Genomic DNA, 22,128 nt, shown 5'->3' on the forward strand with positions numbered 1-22,128 from the left:
TGAAGCGATTTCACAGCTCTACAATAACTTTATTATTTGAGATATTTTCACAATGCTTCGCACACACATACAAAAACTCAAAAGGTTTTTTTAGGCATTCACAAATGTTCGATATGTGCCCCTTTAGTGATTCGGCAGACATCAAGCCGATAATCAAGTTCCTCCCACACTCGGCGCAGCATGTCCCCATCAATGAGTTCGAAAGCATCGTTGATGCGAGCTCGCAGTTCTGGCACGTTTCTTGGTAGAGGAGGTTTAAACACTGAATCTTTCACATAACCCCACAGAAAGAAATCGCATGGGGTTAAGTCGGGAGAGCGTGGAGGCCATGACATGAATTGCTGATCATGATCTCCACCACGACCGATCCATCGGTTTTCCAATCTCCTGTTTAAGAAATGCCGAACATCATGATGGAAGTGCAGTGGAGCACCATCCTATTGAAAGATGAAGTCGGCGCTTTCGATCTCCAGTTGTGGCATGAGCCAATTTCCGCGGGCTACGCGTGAAACTTGCCCGCACGCGTTCAACTGTTTCTTCGCTCACTGCAGGCCGACCCATTGATTTCCCCTTACAGAGGCACCCAGAAGCTTTAAACTGCGCGTACCATCGCCGAATGGAGTTAGCAGTTGGTGGATCTTTGTTGAAATTCGTCCTGAAGTGTCGTTGCACTGTTATGACTGACTGATGTGAGTGCATTTCAAGCACGACATACGCTTTCTCGGCTCCTGTCGCCATTTTGTCTCACTGCGCTCTCGAGCGCTCTGGCGGCAGAAACCTGAAGTGCGGCTTCAGCCGAAAAAACTTTATGAGTTTTTCTACGTATCTGTAGTGTGTCGTGACCATATGTCAATGAATGGAGCTACAGTGAATTTATGAAATCGCTTCAATCATTTGTAATAGCCCTGTATTTAACAGAAATGCTATACGTAGCTTCAGAAACTGATGCACAAGGCTCAACAACTGCTATCGAAAACTACATTATGATAAAGCTGCGTGCGATTAACAGAACCACATTCATTTGAGATATATTCAGTATCTCCCAGCTCTAAAACTGTAAATGACGTGTCTAATACACACGTGTCAGGAAACTATAAATGAAGTGAAGTGTCACGTCAGAGGAGATAGAGTGAGTTAACGAGATACAGAAAGAGAGAAAGGATATGTTTGTTTGTAGTGTGTATGTACGTGTGAGTGTGTGCGATACAGAGAGACATGACTTCAGACAGAAAATCATAGTGAGAGAAAATGAGACACAGGGAGACACACGAAAGAGAAAGTTAAGAACGAGAGAGAGAGAGAGAGAGAGAGAGGATAAGGGGGAAATAAAACAGCTCCGGTGATGAAAGAGGGAAGAGAGATGGAAATGAAGATGACAAATAGATACAGTGGGACAGATTCGTAATAATTTTCTAAGATAACGGCTTTTTCTGTTAAGAAACATGACGCTTGAATAACGCTCTGCAATAGATACCAAAAATATGTGACATTATTTGTTCTAAAATCTAAGCACTTTTCTTATGTGCTATCTGACACGATATTCAAAATGATTTTGGTTAAGGCTCTATCACAGCAAATTTGTTGCCTCTATTTCCATTAATGTTGAAAAGTTTAGTTCATATCCAAGACAAAATAATAAATATTCCAATATTTGTCTTCAGGTTGTTCTTCTTTACTGTACAACACGAATAAGGCGAGATATATGAGCAGCTCGCTCTACAGTCTTTCTTGTACGCAGTCTTCCTACAATCCTCTTTCCTGTTGCATAATATTGATTTACTTGTTTATGTAGTCTGACATCATCAATTTACTTCAAATGAGTTTACCGTTTTTGTCTATATTGCTACACTTCATCAATTACAGTGTATTTAAGCAGATGGGGTTGGTCAAATGATTGAATGGTACGAAAATAAGACTCCCAATATATTGCACAGTAGATTTTTGTCCGAATTTTCATAATCAAACGAAGAGTCGGAAGTGGACAAATGGGGTATCATGTTGACCAGCGTGAAGTCTAGTTCTGCAAAAAAAGGGTTTATTTGCTTGAAAGTATTCAGTATAATTAAGATAAACTTAATAAGAGATTTGAGGGAAAAATTTTGTCAGTTTTTCCATGGCCACACGAAGGGTGAAAAATGGCCAAATGAGGCAACAAATTGACCTGTGTGAGGTCTACTTCTGTTTTGTGTCTTCTTTACTCTAACTTTACAGTAGCATGCACGCTTTCACTTAGTCGAGGCTCTGAGCACTATGCGACGTAACTTCTGAGGTCATCAGTTGCCTAGAACTTAGAACTAATTAAACCTAACTAACCTAAGGACATCACACACATCCATGCCCGAGGCAGGATTCGAACCTGCGACCGTAGCGGTGGCTCGGCTCCAGACTGCAGCGCCTAGAACCGCACGGCCACTCCGGCCGGCTTAGTCGAGGATCTTCGTTTCAGATTCCTGTGTATTTGACGTTTTGTCTTTTAGAAGGAAGGTCAGCGTTGGCCATAATTTTGATGGTTTATTGACAACAAAATCGATTTTCAATCACATAATGATCGTCTTCAGTACTGTAATGTAGGAATTAAAACTCATAGGCACTGGTGTCAAGTTATTATCAGTAACCAAAGGTATGAAACGATCACAGTAACTCATTTTGTATTTTGTTAGGGAACGCAATATCTGCAGGGTGTCCCAGCAGGAATAGTCAGTAGAGGTATGACATGAACGACCATTCTAAGGCAAAAATTTCATTAAACATGGGCTCAACAATCCATGCCTTAAGAGCTATAAGCACTTCCTCAGCTTCGACGCTGTGAAACAAATCTCTTCTACTGCAAAATCTTTGCTTTCCATATTTTGAGAGATGGTAGTATGGACCAAAACACGAAAAAAAAGTCTAATGAAGTTGGGTTTTAAAGTGCATTCCCTGACAGCTGAGTGCTCTTGTTCATCTTCGGTACTGTCAAACTCATCTCTTCTACTGAACAGGTGCCCTTAGCTCTTCAGATATGCGCTGTAGACCCACGTTTACTCGTGGACTGGGTGTTGTGTTGTCCTCACAATCATTTCATCTTCATCACCGGCACGCAAATCGCCCAGTGTGGCGTCGACTGAAATTAAGACTTGCACTCGGCGGCCAAACTTCCACGGGTGGGGCCTCCCAGCCAACAATGCCATACGCTCATTTCATTTCATTTCCATAAGTTATAGGGGGCAATAAGCTTTCTGGCCTTGATAGACACCTAATTATGAAACTGAATTTTTTATTTTATGGAACTTTATACTTTTCTGTGGCACTGGGAACTTAAATGACACAACATTTGCGAGTCTGGATCAAATATAAGGAGCGATCAAAAATTTCCGATGTATGTCGTTGCTACAGCTTATACACAACGCAGCGCGACTCCGATGCGGGTATATAAGCACCAACATTCAGGTAAGGAATTAGTGTGGCATTCGTGCTTTTCGGGCGTGTCTGTCGTAAATGCGGAAGCGTGAACTATGGCGACGTTATTACCGAACGGGTCCAAACAGGACCAACATGCTGTTATTCTTTTCTTGGCTGTCGAATGATAAACACTGACAGACATCCACTGGGGAATGAATAATGTGTACGGGGCAGCGTATCTGTCGGAAACCAACGTTGTGGAATGGTGCGACAAGTATATAATGCACATTCCCATATCTCAGATATCGTAAGGCAGACGTTACGCCAACTCAAATGGGAGGCAGTCGAACACCCGCCCTATGATACTGATCTCTCCCCATGCAATTATCACACCATCGGTAACTTAAAAAAGGCCTTGAAGTGTCGAAGATTCATTTTGGACGAGGATATGCAGTAGGCAGATACGGATTCCTTCACGCTGCAGGATACGGTGTTTTACCAAATGTTTATCATCAAACTGGTGCGTTGGTGGGATAATTGTCTCAATGCTCACTGAGATTTTGCCACATTGGCAATACCGATTCTGGACTGTACGACCTTCTGAACTGTACAGTCTTCGAACTGAAACTTTCTGATCGTCCCCTATGGCTCTCCACTGGCTAGTGATGGTGGGGACTGGCCATAGGTATATTATTAGTGATCTATTTAACGCAATGGCAACGGCCTTGCCACAGTGGATACACCGGTTCCCGTCAGATCACCGAAGTTAAGCGCTGTCGGGCGTGGCCGGCACTTGGATGGGTGACCATGCGCTGTTGCCATTTCTCGGGGTGCACTCAGCCTCGTGATGCCCATTGAGGAGCTACTCGACCGAATAGCAGCGGCTCCGGTCAAAGAAAACCATCATAACGACCGGGAGAGCGGTGTGCTGACCACACGCCCATCCGCATCCTCATCTGAGGATGACACGGCGGTCGCATGGTCCCGATGGGCCACTTGTGGCCCCAAGACGGAGTGCTTCTTTAACGCAATAGATTTTATAATGCAATGTGATGAGTGCCTTGACAGATATATGTACCCCCAGTAAGAGCTCATTAATCTTATTTGCATTAATCTGGAAAAATGCCGATGGTTTGCCCATCCGTTACCTAGAATTATCCTGCGGAAAATTAGTTATTCAGGATAAGCAGACAAGTTGCCTGTCCCCTTCAAACTGACTCAAAAGTCATACTGCATCAACAAATCAAACACAAGTAAATTAAATGATCAGGGTAAATTGTTGTTGTTGTGGTCTTCAGTCCTGAGACTGGCTTGATGCAGCTCTCCATGCTACTCTATCCTGTGCAAGCTTCTTCATCTCCCAATACGTACTGCAGCCTACATCCTTCTGAATCTGTTTAGTGTATTCATCTCTTGGTCTTCCTCTACGACTTTTACCCTCCACGCTGCCCTCCAATACTAAATTGGTGATCCCTTGATGCCTCAAAACATGTCCTACCAACCGATCCCTTCTTCTTGTCAAGTTGTGCCACAAACTCCTCTTCTCCCCAGTCCTATTCGATACTTCCTCATTAGTTACGTGCTCTACCCATCTAATCTTCAGCATTCTTCTGTAGCACCACATTTCAAAGGCTTCTATTCTCTTCTTGTCCAAACTATTTATCGTCCATGTTTCACTTCCATACATGGCTACACTCCATACAAATACTTTCAGAAACAACTTCCTGACATTTAAATCTATACTCAATGTTAACAAATTTCTCCTCTTCAGAAATGCTTTCCTTGCCATTGCCAGTCTACATTTTATATCCTCACTACTTCGACCATCATCAGTTATTTTGCTCCCCAAATAGCAGAACACCTTTACTACTTTAAGTGTCTCATTTCCTAATCTAATTCCCTCAGCATCACCCGACTTAAATCGACTGCATTCCATTACCATCGTTTTGTTTTTGTTGATGTTCATCTTATATCCTCCCTTCAAGACACTGTCCATTCCGTTCAACTGCTCTTCCAAGTCCTTTGCTGTCTCTGACAGAATTACAATGTCATCGGCGAACCTCAAAGTTTTTATTTCTTCTCCATGGATTTTAATACCTATTCCGAATTTTTCTTTTGTTTCCTTTACTGCTTGCTCAATATACAGATTGAATAACATTGGGGACAGGCTACAACCCTGTCTCACTCCCTTCCCAACCACTGCTTCCCTTTCATGCCCCTCAAGCAGGGTAAATTACTACCTACGAAAGAACCAATGCTGTTATCTTCATCACATCTTTTTAATACTGAACCCGTAGATATTGAAATCACTGACAAAATTAATATTCTCTGAAATAATATAAAGTACAGATTTTCGCTGCCTTGGTATTGGTCCTTCACTGCTTAGCCCTGCCCTGTTTAACGCTTGCAATCTGCTGGTAATACACATGGAATGACTGACATCACACCCAATGTAAGAAATATACCCTAGTAAGCAATGTGAAATGTGAGTGCCGAAAGAATAGTTATAGTTTTAAACATGGCTGTTACTTAGCAACCGTATACTACTTTCAACATAGTATTTTACAGCCAACCGGTTGCACATGACTGGTAGGTACATTGACCTACATTTCGACACCTACTAGGGGTGCCTTCATCAGCATGAAATTTTCACAAATCGCAAAACTACATTGCTAAACAGCAAGTCAAAAGTGAAATACAACGTTCTAGCCTTTGCCACGTGTGCCCAGCCGTGAACAACACCAGATTCATCATCGTCAGACCGTATGCATATCACAGGTATCGTAGAAATGCGGCAATACAGAAGGCTCCTTCTCGGCGCCAACAGCTCTGCTGAAGCCTCTCAGATCTCTGGAACATGACTCGGAAACCTTGAATGGTTGACTGCGGTCCAAATACTGCTCAACCAATACTGCCTTATAACTTCACTGTACAACAGATGAAGCGCTCTCTATCACTCTTTGCTGAACCAGACGCGAACTCACGCCGTGGGGTGAAGTTCGGGTAATGCCAAGTACAGCCGCAAGTACAGTGTCCTAACAGCTATCTACTACAAAAGAGCACAAGGCGGCAAGCCTGCCTGTAATCGGCGCGAAGCGCGTCCGATCCGAACGACGAAGATGGCAGACTGATCCTGCGTTTCCTCCACCAAGTCTTGGTTCCCCTCCTCTTTAAACGTGGGTGGCGAATCATGTTTCTGGAAGTCGCTTTCTTCCGCGTTCCGACCAATCTCCGACTTAGATTTCGGTTTTGGCGCCGAAGTTTCTGGAATATCTCCCTACTTCATCGACGAAATATAACCTAACAATGTGCGTCAAGTTGGTTACACGCCATGCGTGCGTGCTCTACATTTAAACTGCTGCCCCTATTCACCGCCGAACTCTACAAAGATTGCCACCACGGACCGATAGTCATGCCCTCAGCCATGCGTCTTAAGAATTTCGCGGAAGGAAAACAGCTTGGTATAACCACACGCTCCCACTCTCTCTTACACTGAGCTAGTACAGAATTGCTTCTACCCAGTCACCCAAAATGCACAAACAATATGAATTAATCAATAACGAATTAGTACCTATTTCATATCTCCTTGTAGTCGCTTGATCATGTAATATTGGAGGGAAAGGCTCCTTGTAAGGTACAAAGTACTACTACCTTACAGCGAGCGAGGTGGCGCAGTGGTTAGACACTGGACTCGCATTCGGGAGGACGACGGTTCAATCCCGCGTCCGGCCATCCTGATTTAGGTTTTCCGTGATTTCCCTAAACCGCTCCAGGCAAATGCCGGGATGGTTCTCCTCTGAAAGGGCACGGCCGACTTCCTTCCCCATCCTTCCCTAATCCGATGAGACCGATGACCTCACTGTCTGGTCTCCTTCCCCGAAACAACCAACCAACTACTACCTTACAAAGTAACAAGGTAACAGCGTCTCACACGCCCTTCCGCAGTCTCCCCTACAGAATGAAATGTAAGAGAACACGTGACTCTCATATGTTTCATATGTTCACATGTGCGCTTGAAGCCCGTAGGTCGGCCTTTTGCTGTTTTAGAGATCAGACAGCTTAGTTATTCATTCGCAATGTACAAGGTTCAAAATGCTTCAAATGGTTCTGAGCACTATGGGACTTAACAAAAAAATGGTCCAAATGGCTCTGAGCACTATGGGACTTAACATCTGAGGTCATCAGTCCCCTAGAACTTAGAACTATTTAAACCTAACCTAACCTAAGGACATCACACACATCCATGCCCGAGGCAGGATTCGAACCTGCGACCGTAGCGGTCGCGCGGTTCCTGGGACTTAACAACTGAAGTAGTCAGTCCCCTAGAACGTAGAGCTACTTAAACCTAACTAACCTAAGGACATCACACACATCCAAGCCCGAGGCAGGATTCGAACCTGCGACCGTAGCGGTCGCTCGGTTCAAGACTGTAGCACCTAGAACCGCTCGGCCACCCCGGCCGGCAGTGTACAAGGCAGACGAAAAATTGGAGCACTATTCGATTGAGGCGAATGTCGTAAATTTTGTATTGCGGAAAGGCTTTATGATACTGCCAAGCCCTGGTGATCTGTCTTTACAAATGTTCAAATGTGAATTCCTAAGGGACCAAACTGGTGAGGTCATAGGTCCCTAGACTTACACACTACTTAAATGAATTCATGCTGAGAACAATACACACATCCATGCCCGAGGGAGGACTCGAACCTCCGGCGCGAGTGGCCGCGCAAATCCGTGACATGGCGCCTCTAACCGCGCGGCTGTCTTTGCAAATATAGAAACTTTGCGCTACAATTTGAACAAGTTTCACATATGTTATGTCGTTGAATTGCTCTTCGATGTCTCTTTTCGGTACTGCAAAAAATATAGTTCCATTAAAAAAAGATTGGTGTCACATTCCACAGCTACTCGTAAAAACTTTAAAAACTACTTGCGTACGTCAGGAAATGCATGTTCCTTCTGTAAAACTAATCTGTGACCTTCATAATACGACAGCCACTACTGTCAGTCTCTTGTTTATAATCTTTCCAATTTCTATACTGTTTATTCTTTAGATCTCACAGCTGTTTCGATCTTCTTTTTTAGGATTGGATTATTTCTTCGGACTTATTTTTTTGTTTAGCTTATAAACTGTTATAGCATTGTCTCCTAACGGTGCAGTGAGATTCCTCTTTAAAAAGTGTTATATACTGATCAGACGTAGTATCATTTACTTATTTATAGCCGGCCGCGGTGGTCTAGCGGTTCTAGGCGCGCAGTCCGGAACCGCGCAACTGCTACGGTCGCAGGTTCGAATCCTGCCTCTGGCATGGAGGTGTGTGATGTCATTAGGTTAGTTAGGTTTAAGTAGTTCTAAGTTCTAGGGGACTGATGACCACAGATGTTAAGTCCCATAGTGCTCAGAGCCATTTGAACCATTGAACTTATTTATACAGTTGTTTCAGATGGCAATATTAAGGCCTTCAACTTCTAACCAGACATCCTGAGTTGATAAACACTGAAATTTGTATGGTATAATAATAATATCTATGGTAATGAATAAGCGACCTCTAACAGAAGTGTATGACAACAGTATAGAAGGAATTAATGTGAAGAAAAAATTTCTTGGTCAGTAATATTTTACAGACAATTTTTCCATTATGAATTTGTACTCACACTACATACAATCTTTAAGCAAACATACATACATACAATCTTTAAGCAAATACCAGTCCACAAGATGCATCTAAATTCTTTATATTGATTAACTACACAGTGAAACTTCTTGGCAGATAAAAACTATGTGCTGAACGAGGGTCGAACTCAGACTCTTTGCCCTTCGCGAGGAAGAGCTCTGCCGACTTTTTTTATTTTATTTTTTAAGAAATGTAGGAGAAACAAAAAGCTTTATTACTCACAAAACCATAATATGTTGTTATAACATTATAAGTCCTGGATGGAACCTTGCTGTAGTTCTGCAGCAGAGGATGTTGCGGAGACATGGCTTAGCCACAGCCTGGGGGATGTTCTGCGAGATTCGCAGGAGAGCTTCTGCAAAGTTTGGAAGGTAGGAGACGAGGTACTGCCGGAATTAAAGCTGTGAGGAGGGGGCGTGAGTCGCGCTTGGGTAGCTCAGTTGGTAGAGCACTTGCCCGCGAAAGGCAAAGCTCCCGAGTTCGAGTCTCGGTCCGGTACACAGTTTTAATCTGCCAGGAAGTTTCATATCAGCGCACACTCCGCTGCAGAGTGAAAATCTCATTCTGTAAATAGCAAATCTAGTCGATAAAGAGTATATAGCTAGTTACGTGGAAACATAAAATTAAACGTGGACTCCGAAACACAGCGCAGTCAGATTTTTCGCACTAAGAAACCATGGCCTCAGGTGAAAGAAGCAAAAAGTAACTCTCAATAAAATCGCAGAACCGACCGAGAAATGACCCTCAGCTCTTCGTATCTGTAGCATCACCCCTGCTTACCCGCTAGCCAACCAATGTTTACATTCCAGAAACACACACACACACACGCTGGCTGCATGATTTGCTGGTCTCTCCTCAGCTGGGGGACTGATGACCTTAGCTGTTTAGTCCCCCTTAAACATCCCAACAACCACCATCTCTCCTCAGCTAGAGTGACCCCTCAAACGCTGCCTCCTGTGGTTGCAGGCTTGGGCCAGCTGGGCTTTGACGAGTTCGTCATCCTGGCGGCCAGGTTCCTGGTTGAGGAGGACGCGGAGGCGATGCAAGAGGAGCTGCGGGAGGCCTTCCGCCTGTACGACAAGGAGGGTGAGTTGTGGACCGCAACGGCGCGCCCACCCTCAGGAATCAATCTAGTTTATTTTCGATGTGCAGACACTGTGTTCAAAGATTGCATTCAAATTCAAAACAAAGGGACAATTGAAGAGCTTACTTCAATAGTGGTACAAGACCATTTTTGTTCATTTTCAGATACAGAGTCCTAAAGTTAAATGAGCGCTGAAACACCTGCAGTTGACATACCAGAAATATTCGAGCATATGGCTTCCTGCTGGAGATGAATCTTTCTTTCTGTTTGTTTGGATCATTAATTTCAGAAGCATTCTAGGCAGAAACGTGGAGGTAATGGACTTGTACCACTATTGGAATAAGCCCTTCAATTAATTACTGAAATATTCTGCGGAAGTCAGACAAAAGTGACTTGTTATTTGCTACATTAGACTTTAAGTAAATCAATTACGAAATCCATTGTATGTACACTGAGGAGCCAATGAAACTGTTACAAATGCCTAAAATCGTGTAGGGCCCCAGAAAGCAGGCAGAAGTGCCGCAACTCGATATGGCATGGACTCGACTAATGTCTGAAGTAGTACTGGAGGGAATAAACACCACGAATCCCGCAGGGCTGTACATAAACCCGCAAAAGTTCGAGGGAGTGGAGATCTCTTCTGAACAGCACGCTGCAAGGCATCTCAGATATGCTCAATAATGTTCATGTCTGGGGGGGTTTGGTGGCCAGTGGAAGTGTTTAAACTCAGAAGACTAAAAAATTTGGAAATCTGTAGTAAGTGCTTATGGGACCACCCTGCTGAGCTCATCGGTCCCTAAGCTTACGCACTACTTCATCTAACTTAAACTAACTTACGCTAAGGACAACACACACAACCATACCCGACGGAGGACCCGATCTTACGACGGGGGGCGCCACGCGGACCGTGACAAGGCGCCCAGACCGCGCGGCTACCCCGCGCCGCTCTCACAAGGGAACCTCCCCATCGCACCCCCCTCAGATTTAGTTATAAGTTGGCACAGTCGATAGGTCTTGAAACACTGAACACAGATTAATCGAGAAAACAGGAAGAAGTTGTGTGGAACTATGAAAAAAAATAAGCAAAAATACAAACTGAGTAGTCCATGTGCAAGATAGGCAACATGAAGGACAGTCTGACCTCAGGCGCGCCGTGGTCCCGTGGTTAGCGTGAGCAGCTGTGGAACGAGAGGTCCTAGGTTCAAGTCTTCGCTCGAGCGAAAAGTTTACATTCTTAATTTTCGCAAAGCTATGACCTGTCCGTTCGTTTATTGACGTCTCTGTTCATTGTAATAAGTTTAGTGTCTGTGTTTTGCGACCGCACCGCAAAACCGTGCGATTGTTATTGAAGCCGCGAGCTATATTTGCTGGATTCATATTGCCCACGGAATACATCTCACGTATTTAATGCACTCTCGTCCATAGTAGCAAACAGTCAACTGCCAGCCAGGGAGGGATCCTCGTTAGCAGCAATACTCTCCCTTCCCTGCGCTGTTGTCGACTGACGACGTGTGTTTCGATGTTTGTTTAGGTGTAGCGTCCCCATACTACAGTGCAGTTACCTCGCATCGGACGGACGGACTGACAGATAATAATTGTCTGAAAATAAAAAATTAAAATTTTCACTCGGGGTAGGACTTTAACCAAGGACCTCTCGCTCCGCAGCTGCTCACGCTAACCACGGGACCACGGCGCTCTTGAGCTACCGCTATCCTTGATATTGCTTATGATACACATGGACTACTCAGTTTGTATATATTTTGCTTATTTTTTCATAGTTCCACACAACTTCTTCCTGTTTTCTCGATTGATCTGTGTATAGTTTTTCAAGGCCTATCCACTGTGCCAACTTATAACTAAATCTGAGGGGGGTGCGATGGGGAGGTTCCCTTGTGAGAAGAGTGTTCCTGGAGCCACTCTGTAACAGTTCTGGACGTGTTGGGTGTCGCATTGTCCTGCTGGAATTGCCCAAGTCCATCGGAATGTACAATGGACATGAATGGATGCAGATAAGCGGACAGTATGCGTAAGTTCGTGTCACCTGTCATAGTCTTATCTACACGTATCAGGGGTCCCATATCACTTCAATTACACACGCCCCACACCATTACAGAGCCTCCACCAACTGGAACAGTCCCTTGCTGACATGCAGGCTCCATGTCTTCATAGCCGTACACGTTCATCCGCTAGATTCAATTTGAAACGAGACTTGTTCAACCAGGCAACATGTATCCAGTCATCAACAGTCCAATGTCGGTGTTGACGGGCCCAGACGAGGCGTATAGCTTTGTGTCGCGCAGTCATCAAGTGTGCTCGAGTGGACCTTCGGCTCGGAATGGCGATATTGATGATGTTTCGTTAAACAGCTCGCAAGCTGACACTTGTTAATGGCCCAGCGTTGAAATCTTCAACAATTTGGGGAATGGTTGTACTTCTGTCACGTTGAAGGATTCTCTTCAGTCGTCGTTGGTCCCGTTCTTGCAGGTTCTTTCTGAGTCCGCAGCGATGTCGGAGCTTAGATGTTTTACTGGTTTCCTGGTATTCACAGTAGACTCGTGGAATGGTCGTACTGGAAAATCCCCACTTCATCGCTACTTGTGAGATGCTGTGTCCCATCGCTCGTGCGCCGACTATAACACCACGTTCAAACTCACTTAAATCTTTATAGCCTGCCATTGTAACAGCAGTAGCCGATCAAACAACTGCGACAGACCCTTCTTGTCTTATATAGGCCTTTCCGACCGCAGTGCCGTATTTTGCCTGTTTGCAAATCTCTCTCTTTGAATACGCATGTCTATAGCAGTGTCTTTGGCACTTCAGTGCGCAAGATACATGAAAGTGATTTAGTTTGATGTGTTGCCTGTTGGCTTCCGCCTCGCGATCTTCCGACGGTGTATAACGATTTTTCTACTGTTTAGCCAGCAGTTTGTCAGAGATCCACGCTCCATCGCCGGTGGCAGACTGTTGATGGAGGATGAACCTTTGAGAGTGCCAGCGACTCGTGCTGGCGAAATCAGAGAAATTCGATCAGACTAAAATCTTTCTCAGAATGTAGTATGCTAGTTTTGACCATCCCTTGCTAATTGTGGAATCAAATATTTGATAAAAGGATACAAAAACGCGGCAACTTGTACCACCAAGAGATGGCCTTTAATATGTGGCCTTTTAATTTCTCTTCGCCTATTACTTTTATTACAAACGCAATGCATATTTGCTTATGGTACAATTAAAAATCAGCCAAAATTTAAAGACTTCTCTACTACCATTCTGCTTCCCCTTCTCGTGAAAGAAGGAAATCTGTAAATTAATTTCGGGCTTCTTTGATTGTGGTGGTCGATTATATACGTTTAGGGGTTGCAGTGGTACATCTGTTTTGGGCCGTCAGTCTTTGCACCCTTCTCCTTTTCGGCACTGACATTTTCTTGCCGGTAATGAGCACACTAAACTTCTGAAAGTTTGAGAAAAACTTCCAGCAGTTGGCCAGTTCGTCAAGTACTTGTAGCAAGAAGGTTACGGAAGTTACTTCTGCAAGCTGACGAATTTTGCGCGAAGTCGGCTTGCCGGGGGTGTTTCTACGTCAAACACCTTTTCAGAAGTAGTTTTTGCAAGCAATTTTCTGAAGTTTACTTGCTATTGGACACACTCGTTTAGTTAAACAGTTCGATGCCTAAACATCGACGATCTATAGTAGTAAATCTTTGTAGGCAGGTAAAGTACCCATCGCCACGTGCTGTTTCTGCGATTTGCTGAACAAATTTGTTGATGCAGAAAATACTGTCAGAACGGTCCATCCAATTACACACAGTGCATTTTCCAGTGCTTCTACGCATCGCCGTGTACCGAGGTCACAGAGTCCTTTTGTTTGCAGGTAACGGCTACATCACGACCGGAGTCCTGAGGGAGATCCTGCGAGAGCTGGACGACAAGATCACGCAGGAAGAGCTCGACATGATGATCGAAGAGATCGACTCGGACGGCTCCGGGACCGTTGATTTCGAAGGTATGGACTTTTGCGCCATTATCAAAGTACAAGGTGCATTCAAGTTCTAAGGCCTCCGATTTTTTTTCTAATTAACTACTCACCCGAAATCGATGAAACTGGCGTTACTTCTCGACGTAATCGCCCTGCAGACGTACACATTTTTCACAACGCTGACGCCATGATTCCGTGGCAGCGGCGAAGGCTTCTTTAGGAGTCTGTTTTGACCACTGGAAAATCGCTGAGGCAATAGCAGCACGGCTGGTGAATGTGCGGCCATGGAGAGTGTCTTTCATTGTTGGAAAAAGCCAAAAGTCACTAGGAGCCAGGTCAGGTGAGTAGGGACCATGAGGAATCACTTGAAAGTTGTTATCACGAAGAAACTGTTGTGTAACGTTAGCTCGATGTGCGGGTGCGTTGTCTTGGTGAAACAGCATACGCGCAGCCCTTCCCGGACGTTTTTGTTGCAGTGCAGGAAGGAATTTGTTCTTCAAAACATTTTCGTACGATGCACCTGTTACCGTAGTGCCCTTTGGAACGCAATGGGTAAGGATTAAGCCCTCGCTGTCCCAGAACATGGACACCATCATTTTTCCAGCACTGGCGGTTACCCGAAATTTTTTTGGTGGCGCTGAATCTGTGTGCTTCCATTGAGCTGACTGGCGCTTTGTTTCTGGATTGGAAAATGGCATCCACGGCACATCCATTGTCACAACCGACGAAAAGAAAGTCCCATTCATGCTGTCGTTGCGCGTCAACATTGCTTGGCAACATGGCACACGGGCAGCCATGTGGTCGTCCGTCAGCATTCGTGGCACCCACCTGGATGACACTTTTCGCATTTTCAAGTCGTCATGCAGGATTGTGTGCAGAGAACCCACAGAAATGCCAACTCCGGAGGCGATCTGTTCAACAGTCATTCAGCGATCCCCCAAAACAATTCTCTCCACTTTCTCGATCATGTCGTCAGACCGGCTTGTGCGAGCCTGAGGTTGTTTCGGTTTGTTGTCACACGATGTTCTGCCTTCATTATACTGTCGCACCCATGAATGCACTTTCGACACATCCATAACTCCATCACCACATGTCTCCTTCAACTGTCGATGAATTTCAATTGGTTTCATACCACGCAAATTCAGAAAACGAATGATTGCACGCTGTTCAAGTAAGGAAAACGTCTATATTTTAAGTATTTAAAACAGTTCTCATTCTCGCCGCTGGCGGTAAAATTCCATCTGCCGTACGGTGCTGCCATCTCTGGGACGTATTGACAATGAACGCGGCCTCATTTTAAAACAATGCGCATGGTTCTATCTCTTTCCAGTCCGGAGAACGGAGGCCTTAGAACTTGAATGCACCTCGTACTTACAGCAAGCTCATCCAAGAATTGCGCCCACGCGCCGCAGGCGCAATGCAATGTAGTTCAGCGCCCCGTCCGCCACCGTGTGTTGCTAGTGTCGCCATAGGAGGGGGGAGGGAGAGTGAGACAGAGAGAGAGAGAGAGAGAGAGAGAGAGAGAGAGAGAGAGAGAGAGCTGCAGACCGAGTGAGACCGCACAGCACTGCTCTGCGCTGGACTGTCACACGGTCAGATCTAACGTAAACAAAATATTCTCTTTTAGAGTTAATTTTGTGTAAGGGATATAGAGTCTTATTGTTACTGTTGGTGGTTACAAGTAAGTATTTTTTGTTATACTTTGTGCTACAATTCTTTGTATCCCTTTTCACAGTTTAGAAATCGGATCCTTAGTTTGTTGTTTTGTACGTAATAATGTTAACTGACGAAGTTTGAAAACTTATTAAAATAGAATTAAGGTTATAAACCTCCTTAATTCTTACAGTCAACATTGTGAAAGAAGACAATTAACATTTTACACGTTTTTCTTTTTCGAGGAAACGATTTTGTCTAGGCTTGGTAAAATATTCTGTGGGACTGCTAACCTCAAAGAACTGGTCAAATTTTTATCGCCAAGGAATAAACGGTTTTAGCAAGTTTTAGAAGAGAGAAAAAGCGCTCACCAATATACGTGGAACCAAACATTGAGAGAACTTTGACCGCGTGCTTGTGCAATAGAGGATATTTCTCTCGTGGAAGACAGCTGTAAAAGTCACCCAAAGTTTAACACATAAGAAAGTGGTCCGTCAGGCGGATATGGCACTGCAGGTCAATCAGCTGTAGTTGAAGCTCTTGTGAGACGTCCTCTGCCAGAAGGGAAAACGGGCGAACAAATATTTCTATCGGCTGGCGTTCGGGCGGTCCGCACGGCCAGCTAAGCGAGACGGCTCGGCCACTGCGACAACATACGAATTCGCCCGGGGCACAGTTTGGACGAGCCTGACTTCCAGGAAGTTTAACGTCCATTTTGGCGATTATGATTCTGGCATTTAGCAAAATGCTAAAAATCCAATGCAGATGATGATGATGATGGTCATAATATTCCGTTCTGAATAACGGTGTAAAGTTGTGTTCCGGAAAACTGGTTGCACCCGTTTTTTCCCCTATGCATTGTTTTGCCTGGATCATACTTCACTCACTCCAATACGCCTGTATTTGTCTTCATACCCATTTTCCATTACAGAGCAATTTATTGCTATCTAACTGCCGGATAACTATGTTTATAAGGATCATGAAGTTGGAAAATTGTTTAATTACTGCAATATTAGTATTTTCGAAGTAGTATTACACAATGTTCTGTTGTCTCAGGAGGGTAATTTTACGACAGTTTGTGCTTGTTCTTAGCAGTCACTGGACCTCCCTGTAGTAGTGAGAATTTATACATCTACATAGATACTCCGCAAGCCAAGTGCAGTGCGTTGCGCAGGGTATCCTGTACCAGTACTAGTCATTTACTTTCCTGTTCCCCTCTCAAATAGAGCGGGGGAGAACGATTGTATGTATGCCTCCTAATGAACCCTAATTTCCCGTATCGTACGTTTGTGTAGGTTCCTCGCAATGCACGTTGGCGGAAGTAGAATCATTCGTCAGTAAGTTTGAAATACTGGGTCTCTAAATTTTCTCAACATTGTTCTTCGAAAAGAATGTCGTTCTCCCTCCAGGGATTCCCATCTGAGCTCCTGAAGCATCTCCGTAAGACTTAACGTATTGTTCGAACCTACCGGTAACAAATCTAGTACTCTGCCTTTGAATTGCTTTGATGTCCACCATCAATCCGACCTGGTACGGATCCCAAACACTTGAGTGGTATTCAAGAGTAGGTTGCACCAGCGTCCTATATACGGTCTCCTTTACAAATGAACAACACTTTTCTAAAATTCTCCCAGTAACCAAAGTCGACTATTCGTCTTCCCTTACACAGTCTTCACATGCTCGTACCATGTCATATCGCTTTGCTACATTACGACCAGATATTTACGAGGTGCATTCAAGTTCTAAGGCCTCCGATTTTTTTTCTCCGGACTGGAAAGAGATAGAAACATGCGCATTGCTTTAAAATGAGGCCGCGTTCATTGTCAATACGTCCCAGAGATGGCAGCACCGTACGGCAGATGGAATTTTACCGCCAGCGGCGAGAATGAGAACTGTTTTAAATACTTAAAATGGCGACGTTTTCCTTACTTGAACAGCGTGCATTCATTCGTTTTCTGAATTTGCGTGGTGTGAAACCAATTGAAATTCATCGACAGTTGAAGGAGACATGTGGTGACGGAGTTATGGATGTGTCGAAAGTGCGTTCGTGGGTGCGACAGTTTAATGAAGGCAGAACATCGTGTGACAACAAACCGAAACAGCCTCGGGCTCGCACAAGCCGGTCTGACGACACGATCGAGAAAGTGGAGAGAATTGTTTTGGGGGATCGCCGAATGACTGTTGAACAGATCGCCTCCAGAGTTGGCATTTCTGTGGGTTCTGTGCACACAATCCTGCATGACGACCTGAAAATGCGAAAAGTGTCATCCAGGTGGGTGCCACGAATGCTGACGGACGACCACACGGCTGCCCGTCCCATGTTGCTGAGCAATGTTGATGCGCAATGACAGCAGGAATGGGACTTTCTTTTCGTGGGTTGTGACAATGGATGAGACGTGGATGGCATTTTTCAATCCAGAAACAAAGCGCCAGTCAGCTCAATGGAAGCACACAGATTCACTGCCACCAAAAAAATTTCGGGTAACCGCCAGTGCTGAAAAAATGATGGTGTCCATGTTCTGGGACAGTGAGGGCGTAATCCTTACCGATTGCGTTCCAAAGGGCACTACGGTAAGAGGTGCATCCTACGAAAATGGTCTGAAGAACAAATTCCTTCCTGCACTGCAACAAAAACATCCAGGAAGGGCTGCGCGTGTGCTGTTTCACCGAGACAACGCACCCGCACATCGAGCTAACGTTACGCAACAGTTTCTTCGTGATAACAACTTTGAAGTGATTCCTCATGCTCCCTATTCACCTGACCTGGCTCCTAGTGACTTTTGGATTTTTCCAACAATGAAAGACACTCTCCGTGGCCGCACATTCACCAGCCGTGCAGCTATTGCCTCAGCGATTTTCCAGTGGTCAAAACAGACTCCTAAAGAAGCCTTCGCAGCTGCCATGGAATCATGGCGTCAGCGTTGTGAAAAATGCGTACGTCTGCAGGGTGATTACGTCGAGACGTAACGCCAGTTTCATCGATTTCGGGTGAGTAGTTAATTAGAAAAAAAATCGGAGGCCTTAGAACTTGAATGCACCTCGTAAACCACATGACTGTGTCAAGCGGGACGCTACTAATGCTGTATCGGAACATTACCGGTTGGTTTTTTCTACTCAGCCGCATTCAAAAAAGGCTCTGAGCACTGTGAGACTTAACGTCTGAGGTCATCAGTCCCCTAGAACGTAGAACTACTTAAACCTCACTAACCTAAGGACGTCACACACATCCATGCCCGAGGCAGGATTCGAACCTGCGACCGTTGCGGTCGCGCGGACTGTAGCGCCTAGAAGCGCTCGTCCACCACGGCCGGCTCAACCGCATTAACTCACATTTTCTCACATTTAATGCTAGCTGCCATTAATCACACCAACTACAAATTTTGTCTACTTCGTCTTCTATTTTCCTACACTCACTCAACTTGGACACCTTACCGCACACCACAGCATCATCGGCAAACAACCGCAGATTGTTGCCCACCATTTACGCCAAATCATTTGTGTATACAGGGGACAGCAGCGGTACTATCACACTTCCCTGGGGCACTCCTGACGACTCCCTTGTCTCTGATGAACACTCGCCGCCGAGGACGACATACTGGATTCTATTACTTACGTAGTCTTCGAGCCACTCACATATCTGTGAACTTATTCCGTATGCTCGTACCTTCTTTAACAGTCTGCAAATTGGGACACCGTTTCAAATGCTTTCCGGAAATCTAAAAATATGGAAGTATGGTACCTGCCTGTTGCCCTTCATCCATAGCTCGCAGCATATCATGTGAGAAAAGGGCAAGCCAAGTTTCGCACGAGCGGCGCTTTCTAAAATCATGACGATTCGTGGGCATAAGCCTCTCAGTCTCAAGAAAATTTATTATTTCGAACAGAGAATATGTTTAAGGACTCCGCTGCAAACCGAAGTTAATGATATTGGTCTGTAATTTTGCGAGTCCGTTCTTTTACGCTTCTTGTATAGAGGAGTCACCTGCGCTTTTTTCCAGTCGCTTGTGGGACTTTGTGCTGGGTGAGACATTCGTTATACACGCAAGCTAGGTAAGGGGCGAATGCCATAGAGTACTCTTTGTAAAACCGAATAGTCTGTCCGGTGATTAAATGATAGTATGTTTGTACGATTCTCCTGTGGGAACGATTTCTTGAACGCGAAATTTAAAACTTCGCCTTTCGTTTTGCTATCTTGAACTGCCGCACTAACCCACCAACCTGGTCAACAAGGGACTGAATGGAAACCTTAGACCGGCTTAACGATTTTACCTAGGACCAGAATTTTCTCGTGTTCTCTAGCAGATCTTTTGCTAACGTATGACGGTGGAAGTCGTATGCTTTGCGCATAGATCTTTTCGCAGACGCACGAATCTCTGCTAACCTTCGCTTGTCGTCATTTGTGCGTTCTCTTTTGAACTTAGAGTGGAACAGTCTCTGCTTCGTCATCGTTTCCCGAATTTCGTTGTTAAACCATGGTGGGTCTTTTCCACCCTTTATTCACTTACTAGGCACATACCGCTCCAGACGACGATTTAGAATCTGCTTGAACTTTGACCCTAATGTCTCTACGTCCCTCTTACTGGAACTAAGTGACTTCAGTTCACTCTCTAAGTGAGGTGCTAGAAACTGCTTATCTGCTCTATCGAGCAGAAACACTCTCCTAGCCTTCTTGACTGATTGATTAACTTTCGTAACCATAGCCTGCTATAAAGACATTGTGATCGCTAATCCCCGTGTCTATACTGACATTGTCGCTAAGATCTGGCCTATTTGTAGCTACAAGGCCTAAATATTACCATCGTGCGTGGGGTGCCGACCTAGCTGCTCAAGACAATTTTCAGTAGACGTGTTCAAAATTATTTCGCATGTCTTTCTGTATGTTCCCCCGCATTGAATCCACAGATATCCCATTCTATACTTGATAGCTTATGTGGTGTCACTGCCAGACACCACACTTGCTAGGTGGTAGCTTTAAATCGGCCGCGGTCCATTTAGTACATGTCGGACCCGCGTGTCGCCACTGTGTGATCGCAGACCGAGCGCCACCACAAGGCAGGTCTCGAGATACGGACTAGCACTCGCCCCAGTTGTACGGACGACATTGCTAGCGACTATACGGACGAAGCCTTCCTCTCATTTGCCGAGAGACAGTTAGAATAGCCTTCTGCTAAGTCCATGGCTATGACCTAGCAAGGCGCCATTAGCCTTACCTACTTTGAGAGTTATCGTATAAATGTCTCAAGAAGAACGTTGTAAACCAACAAAGATTAAAAGTTAAGTATAAAGCAGCTACGTACTTTTCTTGCTACCATTCAATAGTTATCCTGTTCCAGACTTGACGCCAGTCGGCGTGTGTGTACGCGTGCCTTTCGGCTCCCTTCTCAATGTGGCGTAGCTAGCTTGTTACGCCGCAACAGCTTAACATCGTGTTCAACTAGTATTGCATGACCTGGGTATTTAGGCGCTGCTGACTGTAGATTTTCTTTGAATGATTCTGGAACTTTCACAGCGCAATTGGGTGGCCGGTAAAAACATCCAACACTTTGACGAGGTTTCACCTGCACACGTTATACGCAACCAGATGACTTCACTTTGGCAATCCACTTCGACATCAATAGAGACAATATTTTTATCAACTTTAATGAAGTGAAGGTCTTTGAATAAGCGCGGTGTTAATATTCCCCAAGGAGTCTTTAGAAGGACCAAAGTAGAAGCGGCCGTTCATGGAAGCACAGTGGTTAAGAAAGCGGACTAATATTCGTGAGGTGAGCAATTCAACTATCCGAATGAAAACCGTGATTTCGCTTTTCTTTTATTTCCCTAAATCAAATTAGGGAAATGCGAGGATCTCTTTTTACGACAAGGGCAAAAATGTTTTCTCTATTCATCGTTGTCCAAGCCGGGTTAGTGCTCCAAGGACTCCGCCATCGACGGAACATTACGCTCTAATTTTACTGAAATATACTTTAAGTTCACACTGTCTGATTCCGAACAGTTCTTCCGAGGCAACTGGATACCAAAGCCGCTATATTTTCATTACTCTCCTGCACTTATGAAAAGCCAAGAGATGTTGGGTCTTCATTGTGGACAAAAGGCTATACCACGAGTTGAATGCTCAGGAAAACATTATCCTTTTATTGGAAATAGTGCGAGAACCGTAACTACATTTCCAAATAATCAGTGTCGTCTTATACCTGCCTGTTGAACACGTGTATTATAAGCAACTTTTTTGTGGAATAGAGTTTTAGTTCCAGTATCGTTCACTCGATTTTCTCCATTATTTCTCGTACTGGAAGATTTCTAAGATAGGCATCTAGATCCCCGCAAATTAAAAAGAATGGTCTGTTGTTTTATTGATCTTGTTG

At 44.7% G+C, this 22,128-nt stretch overlaps 1 protein-coding gene across 1 annotated transcript in view; it reads left to right on the forward strand.

The window, feature by feature from the left end:
- Positions 1-22,128, forward strand: part of LOC124788170 (troponin C, isoallergen Bla g 6.0101-like) — a 70,946-nt gene that overhangs the window by 18,163 nt on the left and 30,655 nt on the right. The window contains exons 4-5 of the mRNA XM_047255324.1: positions 10,020-10,139; positions 14,006-14,137. Coding sequence (XP_047111280.1) covers positions 10,020-10,139; positions 14,006-14,137 — 252 coding nt within the window. The remainder of the gene's footprint in view (positions 1-10,019; positions 10,140-14,005; positions 14,138-22,128) is intronic.

Source organism: Schistocerca piceifrons, chromosome 3 (assembly GCF_021461385.2).
Source record: "Schistocerca piceifrons isolate TAMUIC-IGC-003096 chromosome 3, iqSchPice1.1, whole genome shotgun sequence".
Taxonomy (NCBI): domain Eukaryota; kingdom Metazoa; phylum Arthropoda; class Insecta; order Orthoptera; family Acrididae; genus Schistocerca; species Schistocerca piceifrons.